This window comes from Myotis davidii, unplaced genomic scaffold, assembly GCF_000327345.1.
Source record: "Myotis davidii unplaced genomic scaffold, ASM32734v1 scaffold2042, whole genome shotgun sequence".
In the NCBI taxonomy this organism is placed as follows: domain Eukaryota; kingdom Metazoa; phylum Chordata; class Mammalia; order Chiroptera; family Vespertilionidae; genus Myotis; species Myotis davidii.
Genome location: NW_006293469.1, coordinates 275,964 through 296,155, shown reverse-complemented (window position 1 = coordinate 296,155; position 20,192 = coordinate 275,964). Strand labels below are relative to the sequence as shown.

Genomic DNA, 20,192 nt, shown 5'->3' with positions numbered 1-20,192 from the left:
AGTCAGTACACTGAGTGATGGCAGCATGCCAGGATCCTGATTGAATCAGAAAATCTGCTAAAATCGTACTGCATTCCTGATTGAAGTACTAAAAGATTTCCTTTTAGTCTCTTTCTATACCTGATGGTCACACTTCCAGGCTATGCTTATCAAATAAGCGATTAATTTGGGTTATTAAATTTCCTCTCAGGTCTGTTGTGTTGCTCTTGTCAATAAGTATAAAAACATTTTGATGACTACTATCACATAGACCACTAGAGTATAGCCCAGTTGTTGGTACTCTAGGAAAATTTCATGCATTCTCCAAACACTTATTGAAAACCTATTCTATGCCAAGGAAATATTATAGTAAGCAAAAATGGGCATGGTTTCTGCCATCATGTTCCATAGAGCATGGTGACTGTAAAGATGGGAAAGAGAAACAGAAAATATGAGAATTCATTTTATGTTCATCCATGAATGCTATATGCATAGCTTACTCAGATGTTTATTAAGAGTGTACATGTGAGACTATTTACTCTGCTTGGAGCTTTTTGATGTCCAAGGATGCCTCCATGCCAAGTGTCTGGCAAGGGACTTAGAGTCTAAATAACTTATACAGAAGAGATTTAAGTAATGGATATTAGGAATAGAAGTAGGTAAAACTAAAAAAAAAATGTTTTGCCTAATGTAATGTAAAATAAAATCAACTGAAGTTACCTTTCAACTTACTGTGGAGTTAACTATTATAAAATGTCTTTTTTCTAATACTACTTAGGTATTTCATCTTTCTTTGGTACCTCTAAGATACTGCCTAAAGTTTAATTTTAAATAGGAACTATTATTTTTACTCAAATTTAGATGTATGCACCAATTATAATGTAGGTTTCCTATTAAGAATTTTGAATAAACCAAATATTTCTCTCCTGTCATTCTGAAAGTCGGCTACCATGAATATAACATATCTATTGTCTTGCTTCAACGTAGTAATATTTAAAGTGACTTAGGATAATGGGAATGTTTTCCTGAAGAACCGTACATTTCATCCATTTCCAAGTCTTAATTTCCCGACTGTCCTTAGTAGTTTATTTAGAAAAACTCATTTTTAAATGAACGGTTGTCATAACTTCTTTTATACTATGAAGAAATCTTATGATTTTCTACTATTAAGGAAAGTATTTACATCCTATATAATAAAAGCCTAATATGCTAAGTGTCCGGTCATCCATTCAACCAATCAAAGCGTAATATGCTAACGATAAGGTTAAGGCTGCTCAGCTGCTTGCTATGATGTGCACTGACCACCAGGGGCAGACGCTCCAACCAGTAGGTTAGCTTGCTGCTGGGGTCTGGCCCATCGGGACTGAGTGAGACGGGCCAGACACACTCTGGAGCCCTACTGCAGTCCCTCCCCCAGCTGGCCAACCTCCCACATACCTCCCATCCCCGATCGTACACCAGTGGAGTCCTTCGGCCTGGCCTGTGGCCTCTCACAATCCAGGACCCCTAGGGGGATGTCAGAGAGCCAGTTTCAGCCCAATCCCACAGGCCAGACCGAAGGACCTGACTAGTGCACAAATTCATGCACCAGGCCTCTAGTAAAAAATAATTTCTTCAAACTAGAGAGAGGCCAACAAACATTAGACCTCACCTGGGATGGTTCCAACTAGAGATGATCTCAGAGCTCCTTGGCCGTTTCTTTTATAAATAATTCTACCGTGTGATGCTTTACCCTTTAAAAAACATTAGTTGTCTTTTATATAAGCTTTAGGACTACTTTCTTAAGAATTTCTTAAGAATACTTTAGAGCTAATTCAAATAGTGTGTGTTAATGTCAAGAAGGTAACGTTCCCACATAATTGCCTGAGGTTGTTCTAAACTGTTGATGATGATCCCAAATAATTGTGAAAAGATTTTTTGATTAGTAACTTTTCTACTGCCATACACTATTTCTATTGCAAACCTTAAGTTATATGTTAAACTTTCTATGATCATTAGGTATTTGGAACTGGTGAGGTGTCAGGCTTCTAAATCCAGAAAAAATTTAATACGTTAGACTATTAATCTTTAATATAGGATAAATGGTGTGGGAGTTGCTTTGTTTCTCTTTGTATAACTTATTTGTATGGCCTCTATTGTGAGATTTTTCTCAAGAGTAGATTTCTCAGATTAAATTTAGGTAAATTACTTGTTGATTTTTACTGTCATTTACTTGAAACATAAAATTAGGAACCTTGTGTTCTGCTTACTTATTAAAGATTCAAACTCAACTTTCTCATTTTTTTTTTTTACAGTTGTATCTTTGTACTTGGCAAATGCTTTGTCTGAGAGTATTCATCTGTCTATGTGCATATAAACATGATTCAAAGCATATTTTGGAAAAGTTCAAACAATTCCTCTCCCCATAAATTATTTGTGAACAATAGGATGGCCAGTTCAAATTGTGTTGGTAACCCTTGTTGTGGAGGAGAAAAGAGAACTGATTTTTGTTAACTAGGCTTCATATGCCAGTATGCATGAACGGCTTCTGATATGTATATATATATGCACACACATATAAGTATGAAATCTGTTGAAGTAGGTGTTTAATATATTCTCAGTTCCTGTAAAAACCCCTTTGATAATTAAGATGAGCCTTTACATCAAGTCCTTTTGCATTTATTTAAAAAGGGGAAGTAAGGGATAAGAAAGCAATGCCAATCCAATAATATTATCAGAAAAACTCACGGTACAGACCACACTTCTCCAACAGTGAGGTAAATGGGATGAAACATGCAAAGAAGTTTCTGTTTAAAGGGTTGAATAAATCTGTCTATGTAAAATTATAGAAATCTTAACTATTTTGCTATTTGTCTAACATAAAAATGATGTATGTAATTTAACTGGTACATAGTTAGAGCCTAGCAATGGTAGATGCTATTAATAATATACTATTGCCCTGGCCAGTTGTCTCAGTTGGTTAGGGCATCGTCTCATACACCAAAGGTTGCAGTTCGATTACCGGTCAGGACATGCAGGTCAGGGCGATACCTTGGTTGCAGGTTCAATCTCCGGTCAGGACATGTACGGTAGGCAACCGATGGATGTTTCTCTCTCACATTGATGTTGCTCTTTCTCCAAAATGAATAAAAACATATCCTTTGGTGAGGATTAACAAATAATGATTATTATTATTATAATCCCAATTGTTTTATTATTGACATTAACACAACTATATGGCACCTAGAGAGCCAGTGGCACAGCCAGGACTCAATCCTAGCCTACCTCCATGTGCTTTTTCCAGAGCACTGTGCTGCTTCAGTCATGACCATTCCCAACCTTATTTGGTCTGACTACCCTACAAGCATCATCTGTGTTTCAGTGCATATTAAGTAAACTCAAGCTCTTTTTGCTGAGTCTTGTAGATGCTAAAACACATGCTGAAATCTGGAGGAGATAATTACACATCCATGTTCATAGAAGCATTATTCACAATAGCTGAAACATAGAATCAACCCAAATGCATCCATCAACAAATGAAAGGATATTTCATTGTATTGAACATTATTAAATAATACTCACCCTCAAATATGCAATATTATTTAGCCTTAAAAAGGGAGGAAATTCTTTAGTAATATGCTACAACATAGATGAACCTTGAGGTCATTGTGCTAAGTTAAATAAGCCAGTTATAAATGTCTGTTTAAAGGGTTGAATAAAAGTCTGTCTATGTAAAATTATAGAAATCTTAACTATTTAAGATTTACAAAAAGACATACAATTTGACCTATATCAGGTACTTAGAATAGTCAAAATCATAGACAGAGAGTGGTTGCCAGGGGTTGGGATCGGGGGAGAATGATAATTATGTTTAATGAGTTCAGAGTTTAAGTATTACAATATGACAATAATTATAGATATGGATTGTGATGATGGTTGTACAACATTATGATTATATTCAATACCACTGAACTATACACTTGAAAATGGTTAAAATGTTAAATTTCATGTTTTGTATATTTTCCAAAATAAAAAAAAATGGGTGAAAGGTGAAAGGTGTGGTTTAAATAATAAAATCTATTTGAGATGGGTGGGTAGGTGGAAAGAGATCAGCCAAAGGAGTTGTATGCTTTATACATACGTATATAACCCGTGGACGCAGACAATAGGGTGGTGAAGGCTTGGGGCGAGGGATGGGGGCAGTCTAGAAGGGGTCAATGGGGAATAAAGACTTAATTTTTTTAAAATAATTTATTTTTATTTAAAGCCAAATCTAGCTATCAAATTGACACCAAAAATATAAAACAAAGGTTATTTTCTTTAATAAACCAAACTTGTTTTCTCTGCTTTGTTGTGTGTGCGTGTGTGTATAGTAAGCTTTCTGGTATATATTATGTAATTTCAGTTCTTTGCTATTTGAAATGAAGTAGTGACTTTTATTGAATAATGCTTAACTTATGAAGTAGTGTATTAGTTTTCTGTTGCTGCAAAGCATATTACCACAAACTTAGAGCATAACACAATACCCAGTTATCAACTCAGTTGTAGATATCAGATCTGTAGATTAGAAATTAGTTTGGGCTCAAGTAACTTCCTGTTTAGGATTTCACAAAGCTGAAATCTAAAGTGTTGACTGGATTGGGCCCTTTTCTGAAGACTGGGGGGGAATTTGCTTCTGGGCTCCTTCCAGTTATTGGCTGAACTCAGTTGCTTGCAGTTGTGGGTCTGAGGTCCACATTTCCTGACTGACTTTAGGCGAAGGGCCACTGTGCTCCTAGAGGCTGCCTGCAGTCCTTCTCACAGAGCCCCTCCATCTTCAAAGCAAGCAATGGTGTGTCTGTTCCTTCAGATTTGCCTTTCTGCTCCCAACCAAAATAATGTGGCGCAACTAGCGTAGCTCAGTGGATGAACGTCGACCTATGAACCAGAAGGTCAAGGTTTGAGACCCAGATTGCAGACTCAGTGGTGGGTATGCAGGAGGCAGCTGATCAATGATTCTCTCTCATCATTGATATTTCTATCTCTCTCTCTCTCCCTTCTTCTCTGAAATCAATAAAAACATTTTAAAAAAACAAGTGAACTGAAATAACTGGACCAGGGTCACGTACTAATGAGCAAAGCCAGAAATTTAAATCCAACTCTACATATGAATACAGTTTTTATTTGACAGTTAATCATCTCTTTTATTTTAAAAATTTTTAGCGGAAAGTTTTGTACCCTGGATATTTAGAATTGTAAGGAATTAAAGCAGAGAACAGGAGTCACACATTATTTTCCCTTCTGCCTTTTTGCTTGCATACATCTATTGATTTTCTCCCAGCTTTTCTTCAAGTCCTTTCTCTATGAAGTATAACTTCTTTTAGTTCTATTTTTGAATATGAGTTACAATTAGAAATTTTCTTGAACAAATTATAGAGTAAATCGAAACAAAAGACAATACCAACATGCAGAAGCTCTTAGGCAGTATGGCCATGCATATATGTGGTGTATACAAACTATTTTCTTCTCTGTAAGAAACGAAAGTCATTTTTCTTTATTTTTTCTATTTTCCTTTTGTGTTTGTTACTACTAATTTGTATGTAATGTGGGTAATCCAGGATCAGAATCCCAAAAATACAATGCTCTTATCTCAAGAACTTTGGGCTCAGCCTGAGGGACAGGACACACTGGTACTGCAGATTTGCTTTTCTGTTGGTTCTGCAAGGAAGGCTCTTTTGGATATTAGAGTGACATGGTGACTCTTCTTTCATATGTGAATATACTAATCTACGTATTAAGGACTTTTTATCTGTTTTACGTTTGGTCCCTGGCTGTAATGAGTATAAATGATAGGTACCTGGGATTAGAGTTAGAGAGGTAGATCAGAAGGAGGTTGGAGGAAGGAAACATGTTTAAAAACCATCTGGCTCTGGTTCAGAGTCACTTCAGCTGCTTTCCCAAACCAAAGCCTGATATTGATACCACACACTAGAACTTTTGCTCCATTGGGTTCCCCAATCATGTGATTGGTGATTTGGCAATTATGTTGGACGTGTATATTGGAACTTTGATCTCTTTTCTTTATATCTGCTTCATTGCCTTACCCTGGACCAGGCAAACATGATTCTGTGACTAGTAAACTGGTGCTGTACTTCATATGGGGCTGAAAATGCTCAGAAGATAGATGGTTGTACTCTGACTCAGTGTGCATTTACAACATCCTCCTTAGTATGTTTGGAACTTTGTTGATTGAGCACAGATACTTAAAATTCCTCAGGATTTTTGTAGGGATTTTTCCTCCTAACTTTGCCTAAAGTGTAATATGTTATAAAATACTGAAGAAATATATTTTATTTTTCTACTACCTTAGAAGTTACCTTGTAATTTCATTTAGCTCAATTAACACAGAAATTGTGGTAATTTGCTCACTTACAAAATATGCCAATTCACAGAAGGATTTTAAGAGAATCTTTTACAGGTGTGCTTTTGGGAGGAATCAGTACATTTTTACTTAAAACCAACTTTGATTTCCTCATTTTTTATTCTTTGTGCAGTTAGTTTCTCTGTGGCTTAGGATTATGAATTGAGAAGAAAACTTTCTGTTTCAACATGAAATGTAATATAAATCTTTCTTGTGTATTCAGCGGCCATTGCAGTCCTTTGGACAGACAGGAAAAAGGTCTAAGGTATAGTAAATATTTTGTGCTGGCATGCCAAGGGCCGTCCTTCATGCTTGATGAATCCTTGTTTTCATACAGCGCTGCATCAGTTTAGTTTTGTCATATTTTGTTTGGGGCAGAAAGCTTATTTTGTTTTATTTGGGTTTTGTCTTGCCTAGTTGCTTTTGTGCATTGCTTTTGTATCTTTAATGGTTTTTTTATAGAGAAAATGGCTTTCTCACCATTCTTTGGGTTTTGAAATTGGAATTATTCCCATTCTTGCTATTGCTATAATTTTCAAAACTGCAATTGTTTGTTTTCCCTCTTAACAATGGATTTTAGAGGTAATTAATGATATATATAACTTGCACATTTCACCTATGCCTATATGTGGCACAAACTATAAAGACTTAAGAAACCCTAGGGGATATACACCCCAGATTTGTGAAATGTAGTGTTAATTTTAAATACTTTTCTTTAGTCAAGCTCAAAGTTAAAGCTAGTTCGGAGCCTTGCAGTATGTGAAGAATCTCCACCACCCCCTACAGCAGAGGTATCACAGGAGAACCAGGTAAAAAAAATTATTATTTACAGACATGGTGGAATAACCTGCCTCCTGGAGAAATTTTTTCATAAGGTTAAATAAAAGTTGTATCTACACTCTGAAATCAAATTTTTTTAAGTTGTATGTGCATGTGTGTGTGTTATATGTGTTTTTACTAAGAATTCATTTAATAATACATGATACAAGATACACATGAAAAGTGGGAAAACCTTGTTACATCACTCTAAAATTTAGTATAATGATTTCTCTGGGAAAACTTAGGGATAATATAATTAAGTGGGAATATGGCTCTAAGGGAGTTATAAGTTATTTTGGAAAAGTAATAAAGTAGTACCTTCACTTAGTGGAATTGCGATGGAATTTACCCTTTTGATTTTGTCCTTTATAAGTTTGTCAAATACTGCTTGTGTGTGAAAGGAAACTACCCAAGACTTCTGCTTGATATATTATTTTACTTAAACTGAATGCATGGTGAAGCCAATTCTTATATTAGCTTGGCTCTAATAGTTGTCTTGAAACTTCTAATTCCTTTTCTGTCTATGCTTGTAAAATATAGAACTGAGATTTAAGCAGACAATTTGGTTTGCCCTTTGTATTTTTAATGCCATGACTACTTTTCTGTTAATCTCAGCTGTGGACTAATGTTTGCCTTCTCTTATATGGCATTATATATGAAATATGTTTGGACCCTTTACCAATATTTGTCTGTGATGATAACTTTGGCTGTTAATGGCTTATTCTACTTTTTACGAGTTTAAGCAACATAAAATCCTCCTATATCCCAACAATTAGTTTCCAAAGAACTGAGGCAACTTTTTGGCTCTTTAAGAAGCATATTAAAAAAGAAAGAAAGGAAAAGGCCATGAGAAGTTGTATTTCTTCTTCTTCTTTTTTTTTAATAAATAGCAATTGTACATTTATTGACTCAGGTGAAATCTTACGCTTTGCCTTGATTTAAAAGATGATACTCTTAAAAGCCTGCTATACACACTGAAAATAGTTGTCACATATTTAGAATATGCCCTCTACACTTCTTTGCTTCCAAAATGTAAGAAGAGGCCCAGCCAGTGTTGGTCAGTGGTTGAGTGTCAAACTATGAACTAGGAGGAGGTCACGGTTAGCTTCCTCGCCAGAGCATATGCCTGGGTTGTGGGCTCAATCCTCAGTATGGGGCATGCAGGAGGCAGTTAATCAGTGATTCTCATCATTGATGTTTCTCTCTCTCTCTCCCTCTCCCTTCCTCTCTGAAATCAATAAAAATACATTTTTTTAAAAATGGGAGAAGTTTTTTTTTAATTATTTGTCAGTAAAAAATACCAAAAAATCAGTTTCTTTTGTACTGTGCTCAAGTGATTCAGAGTTTATTTGTGATTTATTTACAATTTAAAAACAGAAGAAAGCTATATGCATTCATTCTATAAAGTAAATATTTTTTAACAATAAAATAACAGAATTTTCTAAGAAAAAGTAGAAATGCAGTAAAAATATTTTACTAAGAACTATTGCCTGAGAGCATTTTTAAATCTTAGCCTTTGGCTTTTGCATAGTTGTTGATAAGGCTGAAGAGTTATGATACGCTCTGAAAGAAATTTAATAAAATTGTTTTTGAAATAGCAATTTTAAAAAGTTCTTTTGTACAAATTAGAGTAAATACTATGCCTGTCCAGGATGGAATAATATAGGGTTTTTTAAAAATGTATTTCTTCTTTCTGTTGCTCAAAATGTTATACCATCCTAGCCTCATGGACTAATTATCCAAGGAGATTGAAAAAATGAGAAGGGTCAGGCATTCATAAGACTATTAATACAGAAAAATGCATTCTTTTTGAGAAAAACTGTAATGTGATTGTTCTTTTGTTGTTTTTTCAGTACATTTTACTTATCTGAAAAATATTGGGGCGAAATTCTTATAGTGCTACATAAATTTATGTAGTGAAAATTTATATGGGGAAAAATAACATCAGGAGTGTATTATAAATTAATGTATATACTATTGATCTCAGATTATAATTTTTGCATTCATAGTCCAAAGAGCTGTTATTCCACTTAATACATTTGTTCTCAATTTCTCTTGAATACAGTAATTTTTGTCTTTTGAGATAATAGCCTACTTTCACTGAACTTTTTCCAAGTCTTGAGTTAACTAAACTGCACCTGAATGGGAATAGGAAAATAAATTATTTCTCCTGAAATGTCCTAGTATCTAATCCTTGATGGGTAGAGACACTTTCCAACTAATAATGTTTGCTTCAGAATGTGATTTTTGAGGAATTAATCTGGAGTAAAGCACATTAGTCAAAAGGTTGAGAGGCAATTAAAAGAGATGTTACTTGTGTCTAATGAGAGGGAAGTGACCAGTGACAAATGTCAATGGCTGAGTGAGGAAGAGTAAAGAAATTACAAGTTCCTATGGAGATGTTGCTTATTTATAGTCAGAAGAGTTTGTGTATGGATTACAGCATTTAAAATATGCCTTGTTTATTTGCTAATGAAAACAAGGTCTCAGTATCAACTGAATCCAGACCTCAGTACTTTAAGCCTCTAGATTTTTAAATACAATTAATCTTGATAAAATAGTTTAGTATCTGTAATTATAATGTATGACCTTAGTAGGAGAATTTAGAAATGAAACCTGATAGTCATTGGGAGTGCCTTTTGTGGTGGTCTAAATGTGAAATCTTTTCTTCCAACCTGGATTTCATGGATTATCCTTGAGTAACAGGAATAGAAGCTGTAAGTCAGTAACACTTCTAGTATTCTACTTCCAAAACATACTTCTGGGATTCATTTTAAAATACCTATCTTACAATTACTTTAAAAATAAGGAAAGTAGATTAGAAAGTGAGTCATAAGACAGCATGGATGGATCTTGAGAACATTATGCTAAATGAGATAAGTCAAATGGAAAAGGACAAGAACCATATCATTTCACAAAAAAGCAACAAACAGTTCTGGCCGGTTTGCCTCAGTGGATAGAGCATTGACCTTTGAACTGAAGCAGGTTTGATTCCAGTCAAAGGCACATACCTCAGTTGCAGCCTCGATCCCTGGCCCTGTTTGGGTCACATGCAAAGGCAACCAATCGATGTGTCTTTCTCACATTGATACTCATCTTTCTCTCTCCCCACCCCTCTTCCCTTCAAATCTCTAAAAAGCAATGGAAAAATATCCTTGGGTGAGGAGAGTGGCTAGATTTCCGATGGTGAGCACACAATAGAGTATTACAGATTCATTACAAAGTTTTACACCTGAAGTTTATATAATGTTATTAACCAATGTTATCCTGATAAATTTATAAAAAGGAAAATTAGTCATGAGAAAAATGATTACCAGTTGATGAATGTAGGAAGTTCAGCAATTTTATTTTATTTTATTTTATTTTAATATATTTTATTGATTTTTTACAGAGAGGAAGGGAGAGAGATAGAGAGTTAGAAACATCGATGAGAGAGGAACATCGATCAGCTGCCTCCTGCACATCTCCCACTGGGGATGTGCCTGCAACCAAGGTACATGCCCTTGACCGGAATCGAACCTGGGACCTTTCAGTCCGCAAGCCGATGCTCTATCCACTGAGCCAAACCGGTTTCGGCAGGAAGTTCAGCAATTTTAGTGAAAATTGCCAGTACATAGCTTTTGCACTATATTCTGAACATAAATTTGAACTGAGATGGAAGGGGAAGCAGAATTGAAGAGATGAAAATAGCAGTCAGCAAACCTATAGGAAAAAATACTATATTTGATCTGAAATTTTTTGCCAATTACTATTTCAAAAAAAATAATGTTTTCTGGGGGGTCAGAAATGTTTAACAGAAATCCTGATGGCTGAAAGTTTAAGAACCCTGAAATTTATATTCCCTTTGATTTTGATTTACTATATTACCACCAACAACCATCTCCCAGAGAAGAGAAGTGGAGTAATTGTCTGATTGATGTTTTTCATCACCATGGGCAACAGTATAATTTAGTCTACAATTATCTTTAGTAGAAATGGTCTGGATGTTATTCTGCCTTTCTTGATAACTTTGCCCGAATAAACAGAGCTGTGTGACATTTACCATTTTAAGCTGTATGAATTAACTTTCACTAATTCCTTTGGTTTTTGAAATTGGATGTAATGAGATTGTTTTAAAAATGAAATGTAGAATTAGTTCTCCTTTTCAGTCTTACATAATATGGTTACTTTACAGTGAATTACTATGTATCAGGAAGGAAAGCAATCTTGCTTGAAATCTTTCTAAACTTTGAGGTGATTGAGGAAGAACAGTGGTACATAAATCTCAAATAATGAAAGTCATGTAAATTTGGTTTTGGATATTTTGTACTTACAGTTTTTTTTATATGTTAAGAGAATGAAGGAATATGAAATTTTACCTATTTCTCTCTTTTCCCCCGCCCCCTCAAAAGAAGTACTTCTTACTAAGTGTTGACTTGATACTTATGTCTTCCTGTTGTCATGATTGATGATAATTGTATCTTTCCTTGGCATCTCCATTACAAAAATAGGTTAAAAATACCTTGGTTCTGATTCTCCAGGAGCTTTGCAAGTAGATACATTTAAACTGTTACAAAAAACATTTTTTTTCTCTAAAATAATTTCTAAGATATGTTTCAATTGATATAGTCAGCATTTCAAAATTTGCTATCCAGACTTCAAAAAATATGATAAAAATATTTTTAAGTTGTATTCTACTTTGAAGAATCTAATTGGATAAAATAATAGTTTTCTTTTTTTCCCCTTCCACATGCTTTTGTGTTACTACAGGTGTGTGGTATTAACTAAATTGCTCTATATTTTTATTTAAACTGATTTTACCTTCCAACAGGAGAAAATTCAGATCCAGTTAACACAATCATTTGAAAAAGAGGAGAAGCCCTCAAAAGATGAAGCAGAAAAAGAAAAAGCCAGTGATAAGTTACCCAGAAAAATGTTATCAAGAGGTTTGCAATTTATTTTTGTGGGGTTTTTAAAACAAAATTTTAGTGTCATTGTTGGTAATTTCATTCCTTACGCCATATATATGTATATGTATATATATATGTATATATATATGTATATATATGTATATATATGATACAGAACATATTGAAGGGATAATATAGTATTTGCTCATCTGGGCAAAATGGAATAACACAGTAAGACACATTAATTAAAAAACTGCAACACATTCCAGAGTCTCTGAGGAAGATAACTGTCTTTATCTCTTACTGGTACATCTCCTATTGAAATAATAGAATTACTATAATTTGAATACTGATTTCAATAAAAATATTATTTCTTCCTTATAATACAAAGAGCTGATGCCCTGGCCAGGTGACTCAGTTGATTGGAGTATCATCCCATATACCAAAAGATGGTGGGTTCAATTCCCGGTCAGAGCACACAGAACCAGCAGGAGGGTGTGATCGAGAAAGGGGAAGAGAGAGGCTGGATGGGCCCCACCTGGAATCCTAGGCTCCCTCCCCGCCAGGGCTAATTTCTTTTTCTCTTCGGACTTGACCCCTCCTTACCCTCCCCCCCTCCACCCCTCCCCCTTCCTCTCTAAAAAATCAATAAAAACATACCCTCTTGGAAACCAGAATGTTTTATCTTTCATAATAAATTTTAAGAGACTTCACCGTCATCTATTGCACATCTATAAAAATGCTTTTTTAATTTACAAACTTGATTATGCTGATCAGTATTATAAACAGCATGAAGGGAGAAATAAACATAATTTTTTTAAAAAGTATATTGGAAGCAAGCCTTTAGTGATAGGCCTAATAATATCTAATTAAATTAGTGTTTTTTCAGAACTAAAATTCCTATCTACCCCCAAATTATTTTCTCCACCTATGTTCACAATTGAACTAAGCTGTCTTAATTTGCTACCAATGTAGTTAATTGAATAAGTCATTCTAATTTTTTACTTCAGGAGACATTTTAAAAAATGATGATTGTGGTGAGTATATAATAGGATCTTTAAAGGATTCAGAGTAAATTACTGTCACATTTGAGAGAATTTTTTTTTTAATCCTCACCAAGGACATGCTTAGAGAAAGTAAGAGGGAAAGGGAGAACTAGAAGGACAGAAAGAGAGGCATTGATCAGTTCCCTTCCAAAGGCTTTCCAACTAGATCAAAGTTGCAACCTAGGCATGTGCCCTGACCCGGAATCAAACCAGTGACCTTTCAGTGCACAGAGGGACACCGAACCAACTGAACCACTCTGGCCAGGCAAGACATAAATTTTTTTTAAGAATGTACATGTACATGCAGTTATATAAACCTACGTCTGTTCGTTATATGGGAATAGAAAAATTGTTTTCATCTGATTTCATAAGTTTCGTTTTCCTACTTTGTTAATCTTTTTCAATGTGGGTCACCTCATTTTATTTAAGATATGTATCATGTGTAAAAAGAAATGGGATTTATTTTCAAACAACTTCATACTGTGTTTTTGTGTTGTTGTTTTTTAGATTCCAGTCAAGAATACACTGATTCAACTGGCATAGATCTACATGAATTTTTAGTAAATACATTAAAAAACAACCCCAGGTAAAAATTAGATTTATAAGGTTTATATTGCTTTTAGAATACCATAATTTGCTATGTGTGTCTCCATTACTGAGTTAGAATATTAGAATAAGATTGCAGTATTTGAAGTACACCAGAAACATTTTAGGTTCTTAGGGTTATGATGTTGGTGGTCTAGATGCACATGTATAAATATCTTTTTGCAATATGTATTTCAGCATGATATTAAAATAATTTATGCTGTATGTAGGAATTTTGGGAAATACAGAATTACCAAGAAATTTTGACTCAATTGAAATGCAGAGGTAACATTAATTATGAAAAAAAAGAGAGAGAGAAATATTCTCAGGATAATGCACCCAACTGAACAAGAACTGAGTATATTCATTTATGAGTGTTTAAACAGTTAAAGTCACATTATTTGTTCCCTTTTTCTTAGTTTATACACCTTCAATCCTATGATTTTTAAAGTGCTTATTTGAGTCACTAACCAATTGTGAAATCGTTTGTTTACTAGGGTAATGAATAGATTTTTATTTTTTGGCAGGTCATTGATCCCTTTAAGGTATTTCCCACAAAAAGGCTTGTCCACAAAATATTTCACCAATGCTTTCATGAGGTAGAAGACTCCCAGGTTAAAAACCCATCCTCTAAGTGTTAACTTCCCAGAGTGGGAGTTATTTTACATACATTGCAATAAGAAGAAAACAGTTTCATTTGGTATGTGCACATGGAAGAAATCATGAACACCTGACTCTCTTTAGCCTCACTGAGACTTATATCATACCTCAAGATAAACCTTTATTTTAATTCAGGGTTTATTGTATTCAGTGCCATCTTGATTTTCTAGTTTACTCTTAACATAAACCTTCAAAGGAGAACTGCCTAAATGAAAACTGGGCTTGTTGTAATATGGATTGAAGGAGTATAGTTATGACATGAGGAAGAAGATAGTCAACTTTGCCTGGCTTTTTTATTTTAAGTCCCAAAATAAAGATGAAATCATTAGTCCATTGGGCAGGCATTTCTTTTTTCCATCACCATTTATCCCCTCTATGTCCTCTTCCACTTTCCTCCCTGCCCCCAACAGTCACCACTATTGTCCATGTCCATGATTTCTCTCTATTTTCTTTTTTGCTCCAACTTCCACTCATCCCCCAATACTCCACCTCCCACTAACGCTGTCTACCTGCCCTCTATCTATGGATCTGTCTCTTATTTTGCTTGGTGGTTCAGTTTGTTCATTAAATTTAAGAAAATTTTACCCTTTACAACAGCATGGATAGACCTGGAGAACATTATGCTAAGTGAAATAAGCCAATCAGAAAAAGACAAGTACCATATGATTTCATTCATGTGGAATCTAATGAATAGATATTTCTTAAGCATCTGCCTTGTGCTAAGTATTGTGCTAAACATTCTGTATAATAAAAGGCTAATATGCAAATCGACTGAACGGCAGAACAACCAGTTGCTATGGCGCACTGACCAGCAGGGGTCATGTGCTCAATGAAGGAGCTGCCCCCTGGTGGTCAGTACACTCCACAGGGCAAGCGCCGCTCAGCCAGAAGCTAGGCTCACGGCTGGCGAGCGCAGTGGTGGTAGCAGGAGCCTCTTCTGCCTCTGCAGCAGCACTAAGGATGTTCAACTGCCTAAGGCTTTGTGCACTAGGCCTCTAGTTATAGATACAAAGATGTGCAAGATATCATCTCTGCCCCTAAATTACCCACTGTCTCTCTGCTAGAATAAACTCTTGATATATAACCCTATGTAATAAAAGGGTAATATGCAAATTGACCCTCACAGTGGAACAACCAGAACAACTGCTCGACCAGTCACAATGAGGCACACTGACCACCTCTCAGTTCCTTTCCCCGGCCAGCAGGCTCCCGTCACCTGATGGTGAACAGGGAACCGGAGATGGGTGGTGGGGGACGTGGGCAACTTAAGGCCAAGGTTCCCGCCCTGTCCATTGCCCCACACACAGAGGGCGATCTGTGGTGGGGGCGGGGCTGGCAAGTGGGCTGGAATGGCCAACCTCTCAGTCCCTCCCCCTAGTCAAGAGGCTCCAATCGCCTGACCAGGGTTGGGTGGCGGGGAGGGGGGGCTCAGCTGCCAGCAGCCAGGGAACCCCCAAGTGGGACACAGGCCCCACCAACACCCCGGAGTGACAGCCCACAAATCCCACACAATGCTGCCAAGACCCCATGGTGCAAAATGCGGCCCACAGCCAAGCCCGGAAACAGTCACTGTAAGCACCTGGTAATGATTTCACGGAATGCCTGGCTTCCTCTCTCTAGTGACTAGCCTCCTTGGAGTTTCTTCAACCCAGTAACCCAACTTGCTTCATAGCCAGTTGCAGACATTTCACACTTTAACCAAATGTTTGTGAAGCATTTTCACATGCCTCATCTCATTTGATCCTCACAAAAGTCCTGGAGTAGGTAGATAGGAGACACAGTAGAATTCTATTTTCATTAGCCAGAAGATGGAGATTTAGAAAGTTTAGCAACTTGACCCAACTGAATAGAAGTAAGAAATGGTGGACCTTGAAAATGACTTCAGGTTTTCTCACTGCACAGAATATAGTCATAAACTGCTGCAGTTAAATATTTTACCCTTTGTTCTCCCTGTGTGATCTACAATAATAATCTGCTTTGTGTTGATATTTGCTGCTGTGTTGCTGACAGTTACCTGAAAGAGAAGTTGGGTTGCTTCACTAGGCTGTGAGAAGTTTAGCTACATCAGAAAGCAGGTTTATTCTATAGAGATAAAAGACTAAGTTGACCCGCATGCGAATCATGTAAAGCTCTCACTGGCGCTAATCTCACACATGTGTTTCGATCTATCATTGTCGGTCATGTATTTGATTGACACTTCTATTATAGAGAAAGGGCAAATAGCGACATTAAAATATTTCTTCTAATTAATTTCCTTTCAATGATCACAAATCCGTGCACCGGGACACTAGTTAAAATAGAATAGATGTAAAATAACTTTTCAAGGGCTGTAAAAGAGAAACGGGGCCCCAGTCTTTGTTTGAAAGAATATGGGAAGGCATCACTGAAAAGTAATGCCTGAGGTGCGTCTTGAAATCAGAGTGCTTTAAATGGGAACTATCTATACAGAGAAGCATGAGAAAGGCATTCCAGGTAGAGAGAGATAAAGAGCATTGCCAAGGCATAGCAGTGTGTGAGGGGAAGTGATATACTCAAAGAAAGACAAGATTGTACACACTGGCTCTAGCAGGGAAGTATGGACAAATCATTCTAGAAAATGGTAAGGAAGTAATTATTAGCTATTTTAACAAGCTGTTTCATATGAAGTAAGATTGTGGAAACTAGAACTCGGAGGTTTGAAGAATAAGGGAGAAGGAGAATACATAAATAGTTTGAGTAAAACAAGATAGGATTCTAAACAGGCAGAAATTTTCTTTCCGCTGAACCTATAGGAGACATCAATAAGGACAAAGATTAGAAATCTATTTTTATACACTTCAAAATATTTTTCTATTATACAGTTCTGTTTCCCTCTACATATAAATGAAAGGTTTGTTATCTGCATATGAATTTTTAAATTATAAAACTTAATGGGCTTTTAATATACTCAGATATGTGCAACAACCATCACTACAGTCAATTATAGAAAGTTTTCATAACCCAAAAAAGAAACCCATACCCTGTTGCTATCACCTCTCTATGCCTTGAGTACTAATCAAGCTTGTTTGTACAGATTTCCCTGGTTTTGACTTCACATGTCAATAGCGTGTGTGTGTTTGTGTGTTTGTTCCTGTGACTGGTGTCATTCCCTTAGCATATTTTTATGGTTTATCCATGTTGTCACATGTATCGGTAATTTATTCTTTCTTTGTATGCCTGCTGTTTAGGTCAGGCACAGGAAACCAATTTAAATGCACTGTTTTGTGAATGCTGAATAAGTTGCCTGTCTCGTATCCCCTTTTCCCCCCTATAATTAGTGTATAAAATGTGTACTTCAGAAAACTATATAATGATCATTGTGATAAATGCTATTAAAGAAACAGAGTCTAAAAAAGAATATACGAAGTTGTTTTAGGCAAAGGAAACAGCATGTTCAAGGAGCTGAGAAAGGAAGGAGTGTGGCATGTGCCGAGATAAGCCAAGATGATAGGTTTTGTGAGGAGGGCAGGAGATTAGGCTAAAGAAGTAGGCAAAGACCAGACTATGCCTGCTTGATAAGTCACATTTCAGATCCTAAGAGCAGTGGAAATCTGTGGTAATATTTTATCAAGGCAATGACATGTATTCACGTGTATTTTTTTTGTTTTGTTTTGTCTTTTTAATCTTTATTGTTGAGATTATTACAGATATCCCTCTTTTCCCCCCTGATAGTTCCCTTCCACCCGGTTCCCACCCCACCCCAGGCCCTTGCCACCCGATTGTCTCTGTCCATAGGTAATGCATACATGCATATAAGATCTTTGTCTAATCTCTTCCCACACACCCACACACCTCCTTCCCTCTGAGAATCGTCAGTCTGTTCCATTTCCATGCCCCAGATTCTATTCAATTCACCAGTTTATTCTGTTCATCACATTTTTTATTCATTTGATTTTTAGATTCAATTGTTGATAGATAATGTATCTGCTGTCACTTCTTTTTACCTTTTTCTCCTTCCTCCTCTTCTTGAAGAATACCCTTCAACATGTCATATAATACTGGTTTGGTGGTGATGCACTCCTTTAGCTTTTTCTTGTCTGTGAAGCTCTTTATCTGACCTTCAAGAGAGTTCTTTCACCAGGTAGGGTAAGTTTTCTGTCATTATATCTTCAAATAGGTTTTCAATATCTTGCTCTCTCTCTTCTTCTGGCATCCCTATAATTCAGATGTTGGTATGCTTAAAGTTGTCCCAGAGGCTCCTTACACTATCTTCATATTTTTGGATTCTTTTTTTTTCTTGCTCTTCTGGTTGGGTGTTTTGTGCTTCCTCACTATCCCTTCCTCTCTCTGAAATCAATAAAAAAAAAATTTAAATTAATCAGTAAATAAGTAACGTTTATTTGGGAGGAAAACAATAACCTCTTGGCCTAGTTTTATTGATCTATAAAATTTGAGGAACACAAATGTTCTGTAAAGCTACTTCTAGCTTTAAGTTTCTTTGAGGTTCTTTTGCTTTGTTTTGTTTTGTTTTGTTTTTTGTTTTGTTTTGTTCCCCTTGCACATGAAACTTATATTGAACCCAAGAATACTCCCATGATCAACGTTCTTGGTGTGTGAGCAAGGAGGTCCTTTGGGGAGGGGTGCCGTTAATTTGCTACAGCCTAAATGCACTAAATAAGCCCCTAGGGGTCTAAAGGAGCACATGCAGATACTCCTTAGAGTCTATTTATTTTACCTAATGGAGGCTTTTGGCTCATTTTTATTTTTATGGGCAAAATTCCTGAAGTCTTATAAATATATAATAGCAATTTACAGAATGATTTGTAAAGCCCTCTCCTTTGGAGTTAAAGTTGGTAATGTAGTTCATACTTCTCTGCTATAGCTCTATTTATATATAGCTTAGGATTCCCATAGGAGTATTCCTGTTGTTACTGGCATTTCATGTTCTCTAGAGCATTGTTTCTATGGTGTTCAGCATGATAACACAATCATGCGTCTAAAGATTATATATTTTCCTGCTACCATCTCTCAGCTTTATTGAGTGATAAGGAAGTAAATACTAATATGCTCTTGTTATCCATATATATTTACAGAACAGAGTCCAATATAGTGATAGTGGAGTCAAAATCTATTGCAAGAATAGCAACATGTTGATAGTTGTTGAAGTTGGGTGATGGCTATATTAAAGTTCATTGCACTGTTCCCTCTACATTTGTGTAGGCATGAAATTTTCCATAATAAAAATTTAAACCAAAATAAGTCATTTTTATTTTTTAAAAACATTACTTTTTTAGAAAGCATGTAAATATTTTAGCATCAAGCTTGTGATAGTGGTCAATGTACAGTTGTTAAGACAAATATTTAGTGGTATAAGTTCAACATTTATTATTTCAGTGTTAAATTTTACTGATGAGTCTTCATATTTTGTTTCAGGGACAGAATGATGCTGTTGAAATTGGAACAAGAAATTTTAGATTTCATTGGTAATAATGAGTAAGTCCTGACATTTAACAAGAAAAGAAATTATCATCACATTTCTCCTTGATTTATTAAATTTGTGTTTCTTCTTTCCTACTTCTAGGTCTCCACGTAAGAAATTCCCCCCCATGACATCTTACCATAGGATGCTGTTACACAGAGTAGCTGCTTACTTTGGGTTAGACCACAATGTTGATCAGAGTGGGAAGTCTGTCATAGTAAACAAAACTAGCAATACAAGAATGTAAGTATTAAGAAGTTTTGGTGCACATTATATGTGTGACGGTACTTCTCTTTTTACAGCACCTTTTACATAGGTTTTCCATATGTTTTAGCAACTTAATTAAGCTCCATATAATAACCTTACACAATTGGACCAAAAAATACTTTTAGATCACT

The 20,192-nt window shown here is 35.7% G+C and overlaps 1 protein-coding gene across 10 annotated transcripts in view; it reads left to right on the top strand.

The window, feature by feature from the left end:
* R3HDM1 (R3H domain containing 1) overlaps positions 1-20,192 on the top strand; it is a 111,618-nt gene that overhangs the window by 3,193 nt on the left and 88,233 nt on the right. For 6 of the 10 annotated variants that reach the window (XM_015566141.1, XM_015566140.1, XM_006767149.2 and 3 more), the window contains exons 3-8: positions 6,582-6,623; positions 7,078-7,167; positions 11,988-12,102; positions 13,620-13,698; positions 19,749-19,808; positions 19,897-20,037. In XM_015566141.1, the coding sequence (XP_015421627.1) occupies positions 6,582-6,623; positions 7,078-7,167; positions 11,988-12,102; positions 13,620-13,698; positions 19,749-19,808; positions 19,897-20,037 (527 nt within the window). The remainder of the gene's footprint in view (positions 1-6,581; positions 6,624-7,077; positions 7,168-11,987; positions 12,103-13,619; positions 13,699-19,748; positions 19,809-19,896; positions 20,038-20,192) is intronic. The other 4 variants (XM_015566144.1, XM_006767150.2, XM_006767148.2 and 1 more) reach the window with 2 other exon arrangements.